This window comes from Strigops habroptila, unplaced genomic scaffold (assembly GCF_004027225.2).
Source record: "Strigops habroptila isolate Jane unplaced genomic scaffold, bStrHab1.2.pri NW_022045595.1_ctg1, whole genome shotgun sequence".
NCBI classification, from domain to species: Eukaryota; Metazoa; Chordata; class Aves; order Psittaciformes; family Psittacidae; genus Strigops; species Strigops habroptila.
This window is the reverse complement of record NW_022651076.1, coordinates 27,575-44,369: the sequence shown is the minus strand read 5'-3', so window position 1 is coordinate 44,369 and position 16,795 is coordinate 27,575. Positions and strand designations below refer to the sequence as shown.

General features: G+C 47.9%; 1 protein-coding gene across 2 annotated transcripts in view; it reads right to left on the bottom strand.

The window, feature by feature from the left end:
• Nucleotides 1–748: 748 nt before the first annotated feature.
• The window catches only part of LOC115602973 (splicing factor 3B subunit 3), a 34,937-nt gene continuing 18,890 nt past the window's right edge, over nucleotides 749–16,795 (bottom strand). For both annotated transcript variants that reach the window (XM_030474451.1, XM_030474452.1), the window contains exons 15-26: nucleotides 15,741–15,884; nucleotides 14,218–14,340; nucleotides 12,532–12,686; nucleotides 11,264–11,438; nucleotides 10,450–10,655; nucleotides 9,403–9,559; nucleotides 6,308–6,433; nucleotides 5,032–5,244; nucleotides 4,008–4,106; nucleotides 3,413–3,556; nucleotides 2,641–2,745; nucleotides 749–1,666 (exon numbers count right to left, since the gene is read on the bottom strand). In XM_030474451.1, the coding sequence (XP_030330311.1) occupies nucleotides 1,526–1,666; nucleotides 2,641–2,745; nucleotides 3,413–3,556; nucleotides 4,008–4,106; nucleotides 5,032–5,244; nucleotides 6,308–6,433; nucleotides 9,403–9,559; nucleotides 10,450–10,655; nucleotides 11,264–11,438; nucleotides 12,532–12,686; nucleotides 14,218–14,340; nucleotides 15,741–15,884 (1,788 nt within the window). In that variant the 3' untranslated portion in view covers nucleotides 749–1,525. The remainder of the gene's footprint in view (nucleotides 1,667–2,640; nucleotides 2,746–3,412; nucleotides 3,557–4,007; nucleotides 4,107–5,031; nucleotides 5,245–6,307; nucleotides 6,434–9,402; nucleotides 9,560–10,449; nucleotides 10,656–11,263; nucleotides 11,439–12,531; nucleotides 12,687–14,217; nucleotides 14,341–15,740; nucleotides 15,885–16,795) is intronic.

The window sequence follows — 16,795 nt, the reverse complement described above, 5'->3', positions numbered from 1 at the left end:
GCCCTAGGTGAAGCCCCTGCCAACACAGGCCTGTAGCAATAACCCAAAGCAGGAGAGGGGAGAGGAAGGTGCAAAGAACGGGGCAGGAGGGTGTGGGTTTGCCCTCACCCTGCACAGCACACGCACCAGAGGAACATGGATGCTGTTCAATGTGAGTGCAGCACTGGGCTGGGGGCTGCCCATCTTTCTGAGGGGGGAGGAGGCCAGGGTTCCTTCATTGGATGCCACACATCAAGGGAGTGCTCCCAGCTCCCCGGAGACAGGCCCACTGGCAGGAGTAAGCCAGGGACCAAAGCCCAGACTGAGGACAAGAGTGGGAGACACCTGCTGTGTGGTTGGCGAGTCTTTGGAGCCAGCTAGTGCATGGCAGGGAGACACATCTTCCCCTGCCATCATGGCAACCACCTGCTCCTCCCAGAGCCACAGCCCTGCCCTGGAAGGGCTGGAAAAACAGTAGCAGGGGGAAAGACCCTTCCCTCCCCCCCTTTCTCCACATACCCCACTTTGTGCATGTCCAGGCATAAACTGGTACTGGAGAGCAGCAGCTCTGGCTGCAGGACATGCTGCTCCAAGCAGAGCAGGCAGGGAAAGGGAGCAAGGCTCATGGTCTGACACCTGCAGGGCTGGAGCACAGCTCCAGCATGCAGGCAGGGCCCCAGGGCATGGATGTTTCTGTACTCCTCCTGCACCCCTCCTGCTGCCACCAGGTCAGGACAGCTGCTGCAAAGGAGAGGAGAACCCCAGAGCCGGGCTTGTTAAAAAACAGGCTTTTATTCCTCATGTGCTGCTCACAGTCACAGCTTGGAGACACTGCTCTTGCCAAAGTTATGAAACAAATCAAGTCCCAGACTCAGGCCTCACTCTTCCCCACCCCCAAGAGAGTCAACATTGTACAAAACTCTATTTACAGGGAACACAGTCAGAAATGGCAAGTCCAAAAAAACCCCTCGCAATTCAGAAGAGAATGTTCAAGATAAGTATGACAGCTACACCCTCCACACAGCCAAGCTTCCCACCGGCTGCTCCCAGGGCTAGTGGAAGAACAGAGCTGCTCACCACCAACTATTGAATGGAGCCTGGCAATCCTGAGTCATGCCACAGCTCTTTCCTTTACCAAAATGCTGGGAAATTGCAAAACCCACTTGATCCTACAAAGGCTCAACTGGATCTGCCCTACAGGGCTTTCTGTGAGGCCAGCACAAGATACTCTCGGGCTCCCCCATCCTAAAGGGAGGCCAAAGGAAATGAGGGTGAGGGTCACTGCACCCTTTCTTGGGCACTTCCCAAGAGGGAATCTCTGGTCAAAAACCAGGATGTTGGAAGCCTTCATGGAAATGGCAGGATGTGGTGGGAGACCTAATATCTGATACTGTATTTACTGGAGTCACATTACTTTGAAACATAAACCAAGAGGAGTAAACCAGTACTTAAAAAGGAAAGCAAAGCACACATTCCTCTTCCCAGCTGTGCTTGGAAGAACATCCACAGGAGCCTGAGGAGATGCTCTGCTCCTGTCAGTGGCTGCTCAGAAAGCGTAGCGTGTGCGGATGTCTTCCAGTTTCTTGGACACCTCAGGTGGGGTCCGGTCCAACTCCTCTGCCACATTCTTCTGTTTGTTCAGCTCCATGGAGTTGAACTGCTCACACAGGTCCCCATCAATCACATTCTGGAGGGGCAAAGAGGAGAGCATTGAATCCACACCACACAGAGGCACTGAACCCTGCCTAAGCAGGAAAAAATGGCAACAATTTGTTCCCAGGAGCTTCTTAATCCTGTCCTGGAAACAAGATCATTCTTGGTGACCTCATCTGCTGAATAGCAGCAGTTAGCAACAAATTAATTACTGGCCAGCTTGATTAACGAAGGAGAAACCCCAAAAGCCTAGGTGCAGCTGAAGAATCACACAAGGGAAGGGAAGATGGATCTGACTCGGGTCCAAGCGCTGTGCTGGGAATGCTGGGGAGGCTTGTAAAAGATGACTGCAAGGCAGCTGCAGCCAGATGTGAGGCATCTTTGAGACTGGCCATGCTGCAAATCAGCCTTGAGCTCATCAAGAACAAGAACACCCTCTGCACTTGCACAGCTTTCTGACTGCTACTACAGATAATACCCTGGTAGTAGTTACCACACAGATACTGTGGTCCAGTACTCTGGACCCTTCTGGTCACAGCATTTAGTAGTTGACAGCTTCAAACACAGAAATAAGCAGGAACAGCTGTTTCTTATGGGATTTCCCTTTTCAAATGGTGGTGGAAAAATACATCCCCAAGGCAGCACCCAGTTTGACCTGGCAGGCAGTTACTCAGTGCTGCTTCTCCTGATGGGGAAAGGAGATGCTGTGGCAAGTAGAGAAGCACAACAGCAGCACCTCTGGGCTTGGGTCTCAAGACCAATCCTCAGAAGGCTCATTACAAGGGTTAAGAAACCAAAACAGACACAGTATTAAGTGCTAAGTACTGTTCTCGGAGTGCTGTTCAGGAGCTAGCTTCAGTTCCTACACAAGCTATGGTTTGCACTGCCCCAGTCTTCCCTGCTGAACAGCAACTCTGACTTGCTTCTGTCGGGCCTCAAAGCTGTTCCATGTCCCAAAGCAAGTCTCTGCACCCCTATGACCAGCTGATCCTAAATACTTGGACTGACCTTCACTGGGAAGTAGTAGGAGCGGAAACTGAGGTGGTCCCGCCCGCAGAGAGGAGGGTGCTCAGACCTTAAGTGCATTTCCACATGCTGGAAGAAGTCGTGATCCTGGGGAGATGAAGAATCGGTAAGAGAACAGTTTGTTACACATCAATGCCACCAGCAAGGCAAGACAACACCCACCAGGGCTGGAACACTGCCATGACCAGGTTCTGCTAGAGTGGCCTTGCACACAGCAGCCACGGTGGTCATGGTCACTCCTCAACAGTTCCACCCTGGGAGCACCTACAGCAGAGCCAGGCAGCCTCCTAGGAACTGGAGCATATAGCAGCTGTACAGCACAGAGGTGCAGCTTTAAGAGTGAATGTCTTGGCATCCACTGCTTCAGGAGACCACAGCAAAGAGAGAGGAGAAAACCATCCTCAGCACTTGAAGCATCAGTTCCTCATCACTACAGTGTACAAGCTACACAAAGCATGCCAAAGGATTCCTCCTCACAGACACTAAATCACCCAAGAGCCCCTCTGCAGCACAAACAGATTTACAATAGCAGGGCAACAAGAATAGCTCTCAACTCTTCATAGAGCTAAGCAGCTCCTCCTCTTCCCCTTCACATCGGTCTGTCCAACAGCCACAGGCTCCCCTGCAGCCCAGGTTTTCACACACTGCAGACCCCTGGAGTTACCCTCAAGGGATGCAGCACATTAATATACTGGCTGGAGGTGAGTGCACAGAGAAGCAGAAAGTCTGCAGTATGATGATGGGGCTTGCTTACTTCATGGGAAGTAAAAGGGACCAAGATTCCTATCCCTCCAGACAGGGTGGTATACACCAGCGATTCAGAGCCTCCTGGGATCAGCGTGGTCTTCTGTAAGGAAAGCACTGTCTCTCCCACATGGTAATTCATAATCACTTCAGCCTGAAAGTCAACCACAGAAGCATATTTTTTCTTTAGCTTATATAAAAGCATCAAAAGGCTTGAGAGTGGAAAGCAGAATAAATTTGGCCACCTGCTAGTTCTGAAATGCCTTTCTAAAGAGGAGCTGCCTTCCACCCATGACCAGATTGCAAAATTCAGCATGCTGCTGAACTACCTACCCTCTTGAGCTGGACAAATGGATGCAAGTAACAAGGGAAAGCAGGAGAAGAAAACAAGTGTGCTGCTTCAATCAAACATCACCAAACAGCCAGCACCTGTGATTTCAGAAACTGAACTTGGCTCCCAGTGACAGTGAAAACCCATCACCCGCAGCACAGTAGACGTGCAGGAGCAGAACTGCCACTATATCTCCTGGACAACACTTCAGAGAACTTCACAGAAAAGCAGCACATTCTTTTCCCGTAACTACATGCTTCTCATGAAGCATTACCTTCTGTGATGCTCCATTAAGAAGCCCTCTGTCCCAAAGAGCTTTGTTGCCTGTGGGATCCTCATCTACCTCATCATTGGTGTTGGGAGGCAATCTCACCTGCATTGAAAGAGAAAGAGTCAACAAGCTGCAGAGAAGCAGCACATTATCTCTGAAGAATCCCTGTGGTCCTTGAAAGGCTGCTATGGTGGACTCTACAATAATCACCTCACACTTAAGAGTAAAATCATCCACTTGCCCCTTCAACAAGGCCTTCAGAGTTAAATGACAACCGTGTTGTCGAGATCAATGGTCTATCACTCAAAAACATGGGCAGGGCCTCATGACCAGCCTCTGCCTGGCCCAGCACTTGCGGATCACCCTGGGAGCTATGGTCAAAATGGCTTGAGGGTGGTTCCCACTAAGGCAACAGTTTCATGGATGCGTGGCAGGAAAACCGAAGAGGATTGATTTGTGTGTGTCAGCTAAATCCCACGGGCGCAGTGTCTGACACTTGCTGAACTCTGCACTCCAAAGCACCTAAGTATACTTCAGAAAGAGATCAAAGCTCTGTCAGAAAGACCACCTATTCTTTCCTCCTCCCCTGCTGAAATCTGGCCAAGTGAGGCAGTGTCAGCACTGACAAAGCCAGCTTTCAAGAGGAAGTGACAGAGAAAGCTAAATGCCAGCGATGAGGTTTAACCAGGGAAAGTAAGAGTGATAACCCCAACCCAAGTTCTCATGTGCCCTTTCAGTCACAAGCTTAATTTCAGGGCTTATTCACAGCAAGTTTTGGGGCAATTCCAACACACAATGCTTCAGAAACATGTTTTTTGACCTGCTGAGGCTTTAACTTGTTTGCTTTATCTCACAAACTGATAAACTGCAGCCATCTGCTATGATGATGGCTACTTGCCCAAGTGACTGGTACAAGGCGTTGTCTGCAGCAATGCATGGATCCTCATTCTTTTAAGACAAATCATGGGTATTTTAAGGAAAAATGTGTCCTGTCCAAGAAACCCCAACTTCTCCGAGGCACACTCACCACACAGATGTTGCCAAACTTGTCTGCTCCAGCCACAGTGTCATAATCCAGGAGAGTGGCTGTAGTGACCCACCGTGGATAAGTGTCATCAGCAAAGATGATGAGCTGGTTCTCATTCCTTTTGTAGCGCACCCAAATGAAACTCTCCTGAACGTCTGAAACAATCACTCTGTGCCCAATGGTCTGGATCCCACAGATGTAGTTGGCAATGTGCTTTTGAGAGAGAAAGGACAAAACTTGAGTGCTTCAAAATAGGGAAGTGTAACCCATTAACTCTACCCTATGCCAAGTGAAACACTATTTCCCCCTGGGAGTTATGGGTCACTCTCCATTTCCCATCATTCCCTCCAAAACTACCTCTTATTTCTGGTATACTACAACCCTGAGGTAAACACACTGTCAATACAGGGCCTTGCAACCCAACATCCACCACCCACCACTCTCAGCCTCCTGAATGAGTAGCGTCCAGAGAACAAGCACTGCTGGTGAGCCTGTGAACTGAAATGCTAGGGACAATCCTGCAAGCAGGCATTGCTTCAGTGTCCCCCACCCAAAACCACTCAACACACACACACACACACACACAAACATGTTTCCCTACAAGTTCCCAGTCTGCCTGTGAGCTTGCTGGAGTTCCTTTATGCAATAATGAGCCACTGGCAGAGGTTCTGCAGCTTGCACGAGAGAGGGAAGAGCAGGCAATTAACAGTTAGCCATGCTCTGCAGTTTCTTTCCCTAAAGTATCAGAGATGCTCAGCAAGGACCATCTACTTCAAGGACAAAATCCCCTTTTCAAGATTCTGAGGATCTGAAGAAGTGCTCATATGTACCTTCCAACTTCTGTCCCCAGCCTACTGACCAACTAACCTAAGGATTTCCAACAGTTGTCATTTTGTATGTGGACAAGACTTCTTGCATTTGCAGCAGTTGGCTAAAGGCATGGTCTGTACAGGCTTGTGAAACTCCTGCACGTGGCCATTAACAGCCTGCATTGAGCTGCTACAAGAAGGAACCTGCAACACAACTGTGTGAACAGCAACAAGAAAGCAACATGTGCTCAGGGTGCAGAGGGGCAGCACGAGAGCCCAGCCAAGCCAGAGCTGCCAACGCTGCTCCAGATGCATGCATCCAGTGCACATCACATGGTACAGATGCAGCTCCGAGACCCAAGTGCACAGACACACTTGGGCTGGAGTAGCAGCTAACCCCCTGTTTTGCTCCTGCTGCAAAGCATCACTCCAAATTAACAACTCTAGTCAAGAACAAAAGCCAGTACCTTATTTTCACACTTCCGAAGCAGTTTCTTCTTGCCCAGGTCATATACACGCAAGAGCTTTCCAACTCCAATTAAGACTCTGCCTTGGAATGGAGCAATGGCTGCAGGAACCTCCTCCACAGGGGTCTAGGGAGAGAAGAGGAAGACTGTGAGACCCCCATTAACAGAGCTAACCTGACACCAAGCTTCAGAATGGATTCAGCTAACGGTTCAGTTGAAGCTCATTGGCCTATGCCAAGGCTTTTAATGTAAAAGGTTAATCACAATCTTTTTCTACAGGAGCAGCAAAAGGCTTTTTGGGAGCAGCATATACCACACGTGGTGCTAGCAGAGCTCTGTACACACTGCTAGCAGTGTACCTTCACTGAAGTGTCAGACTGCTGTAAGAAACCCACACTGGGCAGGCAGCAAAAGAAGACAAGGATCTCATTGCCTCAGTTCTTAGTTTTGTTTTATACCCAGCAGAAGGAACTTAGATTTTGCCTAAATCCATCCAGATTGTCTGTTTTTAAAACAAAGGCATTAATCTAATTCAACCATCTGCCACAGCAGCTCCAAAGCTGCCATTGAAGAAAGTGTTAAATCTGAACTACAGTGTGCCCACAAACAACTCCACTAACTGAAAAATCATCCACCACTGATCAATCCAAAAGGATCAGCCAGAACAGAGAACGAGAACACATAGAGAGTTTCCAGTTATAGCATTCCTAGCTTGGTTGCACTGGCTAAGAGAAGTTATTTCATATCATCACACAGCATGCATACAGCAAGCTCACTGCCCTGGACTTCAAGAGAGCAGACTTTGGCCTCTTCAGGAACCTGCTCAGTAAGGTTCCATGGGATAAAGCCCTAGAGGGCAGGGGGACCTAAGACTGCTGGCTGATACTCAAGGATCACCTGCTCCAAGCTCAGGAGCATTGTTGCATCCCAACAAGAAGGAAGTGGGGCAGGAAGGCCAGGAGGCCTCTATGGATGGATAAGGAACTGCTGAGCAAACTTAGAAGGAAAAAAGAAGCTTCTAGAAGGTGGAAGCGAGGACAGGCAGCCTGGGAAGAATATAGGAACGTTGTCCGGGAAGCTAAGGCCCAGTTAGAATTGAGTCTGGCAAGGGATGTCAAGGGGAACAGGAAGGGCTTCTATAGGTATGTTGCCACCAAAAGGAAGTCTAGGGATAATGTGGGCCCTCTCTGGAAGGAAATAGGAGACCTGGCTACCCTGGATTTGGAGAAGGCTGAGGTTCTCAAGGACTTCTTTGCCTCAGTCTTCACTGGCAAGTGCTCTGGCCATGCCACTCAAGTCTTGGAAGGCAGATGCAGGGACTGTGAGAATGAAGACCTTAGGCCCACTGTAGGAGAGGATCAGGTTCGAGACCATCTTAAGCACCTGAACATGCACAAGTCCATGGGACCTGATGAAATCCATCCGCGGGCCCTGAAGGAGCTGGCAAATGAAGTTGCTAAACCACTGTCCATCATATTTGAAAAATCCTGGCAGTCAGGTGAAGTTCCCGATGACTGGAAGAAGGGTAATATAACCCCCATTTTCAAGAAGGGGAAGGTGGAAGACCCGGGAAACTACAGACCAGTCAGTTTCACCTCTGTGCCTGGCAAAATCTTGGAGCAGTTTCTCCTGGAAAGCATGCTAAGGCACATGAAAAACAACAAGGTGGTTGGTGACAGCCAACATGGCTTCACTAAGGGGAAATCCTGCCTGACCAATTTGGTGGCCTTCTATGATGGGGCTACAGAACTGATGGACAGGGGCAGAACAGTTGATGTCATCTACCTGGACTTGTGCAAAGCGTTCGACACTGTCCCGCATGACATCCTTGTCTCTAAATTGGAGAGAGATAAATTTAACGTATGGACCACCCGGTGGATAAGGAATTGGCTGGATGGCCGCACGCAAAGAGTTGTGGTCAATGGCTCAATGTCCAACTGGAGACCAGTAACGAGTGGTGTCCCTCAGGGATCGGTGTTGGGACCAATCTTGTTCAACATCTTTGTCGGGGACATGGACAGTGGGATTGAGTGCGCCCTCAGCAAGTTTGCTGACGACACCAAGCTGTGTGGTTCGGTTGGTACTCTGGAGGGAAGGGATGGGATCCAGAGGGACCTTGACACACTTGTGAGGTGGGCCAGTGCCAACCTTATGAAGTTTAACCAAGCCAAGTGCAAGGTCCTACACCTGGGTCGGGGCAATCCCAGGCACAGCTACAGGTTGGGCAGAGAAGAGATTCAGAGCAGCCCTGCAGAGAAGGACTTGAGGGTGCTGGTTGATGGGAAACTGAACATGAACCAGTTTCAGCGTGTGCTCCAGCCCAGAAAACACCCATATCCTGGGCTGCATCAAAAGAAGCGTGACCAACCAGGAGGTGATCCTTGTCCCTCTACTCTGCCCTCGTGAGACCCCACTTGGAGCACTGTGTTCAGTTTTGGTGTCCTCAACATAAGGACATGGAGCTGTTGAAGCAAGTCCAGAGGACTCAAATCTCAGCCATGCTGGAAGCATGTGGGAAGGAGAAAAGCATTTGGTTTGAACAGAGTTCTGCTGAAACACTCGCTCAAGCCCCAGAGACCTGTCAAGCAAACTGGTCACGAGGCAACTAATCATTTCTACACTCAACCAAAACAGCATCAGAGGAAACATGATGGCTCACACCAGCTTCCTTTATGTGACCAGCCAAGGACTGAGAGCCTTAGCACCAGGGCCCCAGTGACCCAAGTATGAATTTGCATTGTAAACAAGTGCTCAGAGCAGCTCCCTGAGCTCATATTCCAAACATTAAACAGCACTGTGTCCCTTCCCCTCTGTAACAGGGGCATGAAAAAACACAGCTCCTTTCCCATTTACCCAATCAGATGGATAAGACTGGGACTCTTGGGAGATCTGCATTCAACCCTCAGCCCTGCAATACCTGTCCCAAATGATTTTGTAGGAGGCAGCTTATATTTTCTTCAAGGCTGCTTCCAGTGTGTACCATCATCATGACAATCTTGCCCAGGATTGAGTACTGCACTATTACTGTAGCATTCATTGTGAAGTAACAGCTATTCCAATACCCTGCCTGTGAATAACCCAGTCATCCCTCTCACCTTGTGCAGAAATTCCAGCTTCTCACCACTATTCACCAGCTTGTATGTGTAGACAAATCCCCCAGCAACTGAGCGTGGGTTCAGGATCAGGTCCTTAGCGACTCCCACCAGCACATACCACTCATCACCAGTACTGGAGAACCGACACACGACCACACTGGGGATGACAGGACATGTCAGGAGATGAGTATGATCATGACAAACTAACACTGCACACATAGACTGGATTCCCTGACAGCAGGACTTGCACCTAGCCAGGCAGAGATTTGGGAGCCCAGCCTTCCAACACTGACATCTCATTTTCAGAGGTAATTTCTCCCCCTGGAGAAATGTTTAATGCATATTCTTCATTCTTCCACACTCCCCATATAAAAAGATGTGCTCCAGCTGTCAAGTATACCCATATGCTTTCACAGGCTGGACACTGCCTAGCAATGTGCAAAGCTCCATTAGAAGCCATTTTTCAAAGGCTGTCCCAATTTAGACATGTACATAAAACTTTCCTCATCTTTCAGTATTATTTCCTGCCCAATGCCTAGCTCAGGTTGGGAATCCTGGACAGAACAGGGCAGAGTCAGCCTTTTGGACTAGCGTGACCTAGCTCCACTTCACCTGCTGAGGCACTTGGTATTCTTTGTGGTTATTATGTTGGCTTTCCCCTCCAGTCTCTCTAACACTTCCTTTCCATTTAATCTATCCTCAGTTTATCTGGATGAGAAGGGAAAGTGAGAGATAGCATCACATTCTCTTGTTCCCAGCTCTCTTATCTGTCATTTACATCCCTGTGGTGTTCTTTAAGCACTGGGGTCCAGCAAACCCATCTGGAGCACCAGCTCCTGCTGTCACATGCAGACAGATCAGGGTGGGAAGGAAAGGCAAGACAAAAGGTTTAAGCATGTGGCAATCACTTCTGGGATTTCAAGCCAGTCTCCTGATAACACACTGCATCTGGATTTCAGCTTGGCAACAGCTAAGTAAAAGAAGGAAAAAAACCCACAGAAGACTCATCACAAGCAGATTCTTGGTGCACGTGGCAATGCTTCTTACCTGAAGGCAGCTTCATTCTGCTCTAGCTGGACCAGATCTAATGTATTTCCCTGGATAGGGTTCATGACCCTGATAACAGAGGCCCACTGTCCATTCCCTGCCTTGGGAGCACCAAAAATGGACTCGGGAAGATTCTCGTTCAGAAAGGCTGCAGCCATCTCAGCAGCCAACTCCCTCTCATCTTCGCCTGCAGCTTCCACCATTTCCTAAGGCACATTAAGAGACAGGAGAAAAAGAACAGCTCAGTGGATTTCCTTACCAGACATGCTGATGCTCTGTGAAGAATATAGCCTCCCTGTTTCCCCTAAGCCCAGGTATTCCAGGGCAAGGTACTGCCTGTGAAGACAAAAAACACCAAATCTCAAAGCTTCCACCCTGAGCTTATTCCCAAGGGAGCCTCTGCAGCTCAGAGCACAGCAGTGTCAGCTCTGCCCTGCCCAAGGGGCAGTTGTCTGGGGAGCTATTTCTTTAATTCAACAACTGGAAACAACATTGAGAATAACCCACTAAAATCCAAACATCCTCAGTCACAGAAAACCCAGACAATGGTGCTACACAAGCATGACTGTCCTCCAATATGTGGTTCTTAAAGCCTGCCATAATAACATGCAAAGAAAGGAGCACTAGGAAGCAGTGTATTCTGCTGAAATGGATGTTTTGAGGCAGATCTTCACTCCCTTCAGCCCCTGCATTCACACAGGGCACAAGAACTTGCCAGCAACAGCAGCTGGGAACTGGTAAGCAGGGAGGATTTCCAGCTGCAGAAGTTCCCTCCAGGGAACAAAAGTGTGTACCTGTCCCTAACCCCAATTACCTCAGCCATTTGCTGCTTCCTCTGTGCCTTGGTGGCCTCAGTGTAAGCATTGTGGTCTGTCTCAATAATGATCAGGTTGCTGCTCTCTGGGTGAATGACAAATTTTCGGGGTGTGTACTGCAATGGGAAGGCAACCTGGTTGAAAACTGCCCCCAGCTTCTCCAGTGCCAAAATCCTGGGGGAGAAAGATGTGACACATGTTGAACAAGGTCCAAAAGCAACTGTCCAAGACAACAAAATTGGAGTTGAGCTTTACATCTGTGAAACTGGCTAGTGCTGGAGACAAGCGGCACCTTTCTCAGGCCAGAGAGCAACTAGCAAACAGCTCCAAGAGCACAGAGCAGAGCTAGCATCCTAAATGGGAGACAATGCTGTGGGACAGGAGCGCTCTGCAACACAAGGTTGACTTGAGGGCTCTCTGTCCCAGGGTGCGTCCTGAGTGGTGCTGAAGCAAGTCTATCCCAAGAGGAACAAAAAGCACATGGAAGGGAAGTGCACATTTGGAGAAACATCATCTGAATCTAAATGTGACACAGACTTGGACACGTAATCAAATGCTCCTCAGAGGCACTTTAGTTAAAACAGTATGAGAAATGCAATGCCAACTCTTTCTTCCTGTGACTTGCCAGCTGAAATGCCAGTTCTTCTCGCATTTGGTGACTAAAAACCACAAGTCTCTCCAAAAAGAATGACTCCTTTAAAAGCAATGAATGTTGTAATATTTCAGTGAGGACAGATATGAAAAAAGTGCCTGTTCAAGTGCATATGGCAGAGCTCCTGAATTTGTGGTCCATTATTTTCATTTATGTTTTTAGCATCTAAGCTGAATTTTAAAAAAAGGCGACAAATACACCCATCATGCCTCTGATTTCTTAAATCATGTGGCTTGTTTTCTGCAAAGTAGCCAATTCAGATCACAAGCCACAAGATCCTAATACACAACAGGTTCACAGTTATCAAAAGCTTCCTTCTAAGGATCAGAGAATTTAAGGATAACCTGAATTACAGTTATTTAAAAAAGCTGGGAAATACAAGTCAGAGAAGCACAACCTATTTTTTCCTGATAGCATAACTACCCTTGTATTCTGTTTGTTTTCTGAAATCCAGAGTGTTTCCATCAAATCATTATCCATAATCAAATAACCTCAAAAAGACCTTAATTCTTAAGTCACTTTACCTCTTTCCTTTTGAATGTCTAGTAAGAATTCACCACCCCTCCATCTGCCTTGCATCCCAGCCTGGAAGTGTGTTCCCCCATCAGTTCTTACCTCAGCGTGTTTGTGGAGATGGCTACAATGCCCTCTGGGCACTGCTCAGAAGCAAAACCAGATGCAAACTCCAGTGTCTCATAAGACAGTGGAGTCAGGTGGAAGCGTGACTGATAGGAATAACTGAGCCAGGATCGGCTTGACATGGCCAGCACCTGTGGAAGACAGACAACAAATTTATTAGGTCTGGGGATGGAAACAAGCTCACTCCTTGCAATATGAAGGGATGTACAGTGCCAGGCTCTTACCCACTAGAACACCTGAGTTCTTGGGGGTGGACTCCATCCAGCTCAGAGCACACCCTCTCTTGTGCTCTCTTGTGCAGAATATTGTGCAAGATTCTGCTTGCTTTCAAGAAACAGTTTTATCTAGAAATTGCGTATGGCATGAAGAGGAACTTTAAAGCACTATTAAGACAACAAATACTCAAACTGAGGTGCAATAAAAACTGTTATCTGTAAAAGCCAAGATAAATACTTTCATAGCTTTTTTTTTTAAAAAATAGCCTGTTCTAATGGGAACAGGTCTTTTATAATAAATATTTACTGCTTTGTCGCCATCCAAATGCTATAGCACTCTTAAGTGGAATTTACTTAAAATCATCAGTAGCCTATCTCAAATCAAGTTAAGGGAAACAAAGGAAGCAGATGGACCTCTAAACTCTTCAGCTTTATACATTTGGTTAACTCCATTTCAGTGCAACCTTACTTTCTGCCTGGGCAACAGCAGCTGGAATTACATTGAAACACTCACAGGCCACCCCACACCTATCACTGACTGGCCATAAATAGTATGGTTTTTCTCCCCATACTGTGACACAAGGAACCAAGACTGGACTCAAAGCAGAAAAGCACTCAGCTATTCCATACTCATCCTCTGCTAGAGCTGCAAAGCACGTCACCTCCAAGGTACGCCTGGCAGAAGCAAGTTGAAGAGATTCACCCAGCGTACCATAACACTGAAGCAGAGCTCAGATTCCCTGATCCAGCCCCCTGCGCTAACCAGCAGTATTTCTTAACTCTGAAGATGTCATCCAAAGATGAGTCAAGCAGGGGGTGGCTGATCTCCCCAGTGCCACATCACAAGGGCTGGAAATGGCACTTCTGATGACACACTTTCTTCCCTCTGTGCCAAATCCTGCAAATGTTTTCCCTGAACCATGTGTGGCAGCTGTCCAGCCAGGGGCTGAGCCATTCTCAACAGGCACAGGAGACAACCATCACTGCATCAAGTGGTCAAGAGGAAGGTTTCTGCACGGGGATCTTTCTGCCCCTGTGCACTAAGGCAGGCAAGGTGAGGTTTTTCAGTGTCTCTAAGCCCAAGAATCTGCTCAGAGCTTTCCAGACATGCTGCAAACACAACCTATGGGTCAGATGAGTCCTAGTTCAAAGAACACAGGGCAGCACTACACATTACTTCCTAAGCAGTAAGGGGAATACCAACATGAACAAGGCTGATTGTGAAAGAGCAAGCTGCGAGCCAGGCAGCTCCATAATTAAGTCATTCTACTTCCCACCCTTACACAGAGGGTCCTTGCAGCACAGCAGGACACTTCCCCACTGTCCTGGGTTTGGCTGTAACAGTTATTTTTTTCCTCCTTTTCACCTGCCCTGCCCACCAATAAGGAAAAACAGGATGCTGCATCTGAGGACTGTATCTGTACCCCTCTGAGCTTGCCCCACTTACCGCCTCTTGGCCTTGCATTCGGACTCTGAAGAGTTTCACAGGCCGGGAACCAAGGTATCTGGTCCTAGTATCAGAAAGATCACCGGTAACAGGATCCAGGACAGTTCGCAGCAGCACACCATTCTTGACATTAGCAAACCAAAAAGTTAGATCAAGATTACAGACAAGAAGTAACAGCCATTATTCAAAACAGAGAGGCAATTTCTGAAGAACCGGGTGCTTATTCCTAGCTTCCGGTACAACTCTCTTCTATGACCACACTGTATACAAATTGGCTCTTAATATGAAAAAACATAGCTCCTGCACACTCCCACAGGGCCAAAAGGAATTACTTGTAACAAACACACACACCCCCAAACAGGAAAAAGCCAAAAAACAGACCACAGACCAAGAAGTTTAGTATATCCCATAAGCCATAAAAACCTGAGGGCCAATTCCAGATCTGAATCCCTCTTGGTACAAAGCAACTACCCAAAACCTCACGCTACTTAAGAAGAGCTTGCATTCTGACATAAACTTGAGGCATATGAAAGAACCTAGACTGTTCTGATTGTTTTTACCACATGTTGAACTGTCACAACAACATTTTTGGTCAGAGATCACATAGTTGGCAATGGATGCAAGAAAAAGCTGTGTAACAATAGAGTTATTAGAGCAGAGCCTGTGGTTATGAGCAGTTACTTCTTTGATACTTTGCCCTACAGGCAGTTTCTAAAGAACTGCCCAACATTTCACCCAGAAATATTTTTTTTAGAATATGCCCTCTTTCTGGAAGGGGAAAAGCGCAATTTGTCCTACATGACATTTGGGATAATAAGCTGTCTTTTGACTAGTCTTAAGTCTAGTAATGTGTCCTGGGTTCAGCTGTAACAGTTATTTTTCTCCTTAGTAGCTGGTGCAGTGCTGTGTTTTGGCTTTAGCCTCAGAACTATGCTGATAACACATCGATGTTTTTAGTTGTTGCTAAGTAATGCTTACCCTGATCAAGGACTTTCTCAGTCTCCTGCTCTGCCAGGGAGGAGGGGAAGCCGGGAGGAAGCAGAGACAGGACACCTGACCCAAACTAGCCAAAGGGGTATTCCATACCACAGCACGTCATGCCCAGTATATAAACCGGGGGGAGTTACCCGGAAGGCCCAGATCACTGCTCGGGTCGGGCTGGGTAGTAGTTTTGTACTATACTTTAGTTACTGGACTGTTCTTACCTCAACCCGGGGGGTTTACATTCTTTCAATTCTCCTCCCCATCCTGCCTGGGGGGGAGGAAGAAGTGGGGGAGTGAGCGAGCGGCTGCGTGGTTCTGAGTTACCGGCTGGGCTTAAACCACGACAGTATGAATGGGGAAACTTGCACCTCTAGTCACACAGTGAATTCCCCAATCTCAGTTGTTACGCCTGTTGTAACGAAGAGGAAACAGCCAGGCTTTATGTTGTGCTGCATGATGACAAGGCTACTTTCACAATCCATCTTTAAAGCAAAAGCTCATCGAGACATGCCTGTCAGAACCAGGCAAGTGCCTCTCACCTGCAGTCCAATGTTCAGGTACAGAAAGCCAATGGATCCCCTCTCCCCCAGCTCATCCTGCTTCTCCGTGCCACCCATCTCCACGATGCAAAGTGACTCAGGCTGTGCAGGGAGGGCCTGCATACTCAGCGGCTGTAAGCAATCCTGTGGGAGACAGAAAAGAGGCAACACAGCAGTCAGCAAGGCTTGGCATGGCAATAGGGGATTCAAGCTCCATTTAAGAAATTTCAAGATGCCTTTTAAATCTCCAAAAAGAAGTATTCAGCACAGAAAAAAGGAAAAAGTCCAAATAGACGATGGCTCTGTGGATTTTGGCAAGCAACAGTCGTAGCAGCCCTGGGGTTTGGAAAAGATAAACTAGAAGCTTCCACCGTTCTAGCAGTTTGCAGCCGTTTAGCATGGGGAGACCTAAGCACAGTTTAAGTTTATGAGCCATCCTCTGAACACTCACTCCTCTGTTGCAGGTAGAGGAATGATAACGGTGATTTGGTGCTGACCCTGCTTGTAGAATGAGTCTGCTTTTAATACAGGTATAAACAGAGAGAAAAGGAAAACAAAAAACCCCAAACACACAAAACCAAAACAGAAAACAAAACAATGAAGAAAATGCTTTAATTTCTCATCAGATGAGCCTCCAGGCATGGGTGAGGTTAGATAAAACAAGGGAATTGTTACAGGTTAGGATGATGTTGTGGTTTGAGCCCAGCCGGTAACTCAGAACCACACAGCCGCTCGCTGACTCCCCCCCTTCTTCCTCCCCCCACTCCCGGAGGGATGGGGAGGAGAATCGGAAGAATCTAACTCCCACGGGTTGAGATAAGAGCAGTCCCGCAACTAAGGTATAATACAAAACCACTACTGCTACCACCAATAATGATAAGGGGAATAACAAGGGGAGAGGATACAATTGCTCACCACCTGCTGACTGATACCCAGCCCGACCCGAGCAGTGATCTGGGCCTTCCGGGTAACTCCCCCCGGTTTATATACTGGGCATGACGTGCTGTGGTATGGAATATCCCTTTGGCTAGTTTGGGTCAGGTGTCCTGTCTCTG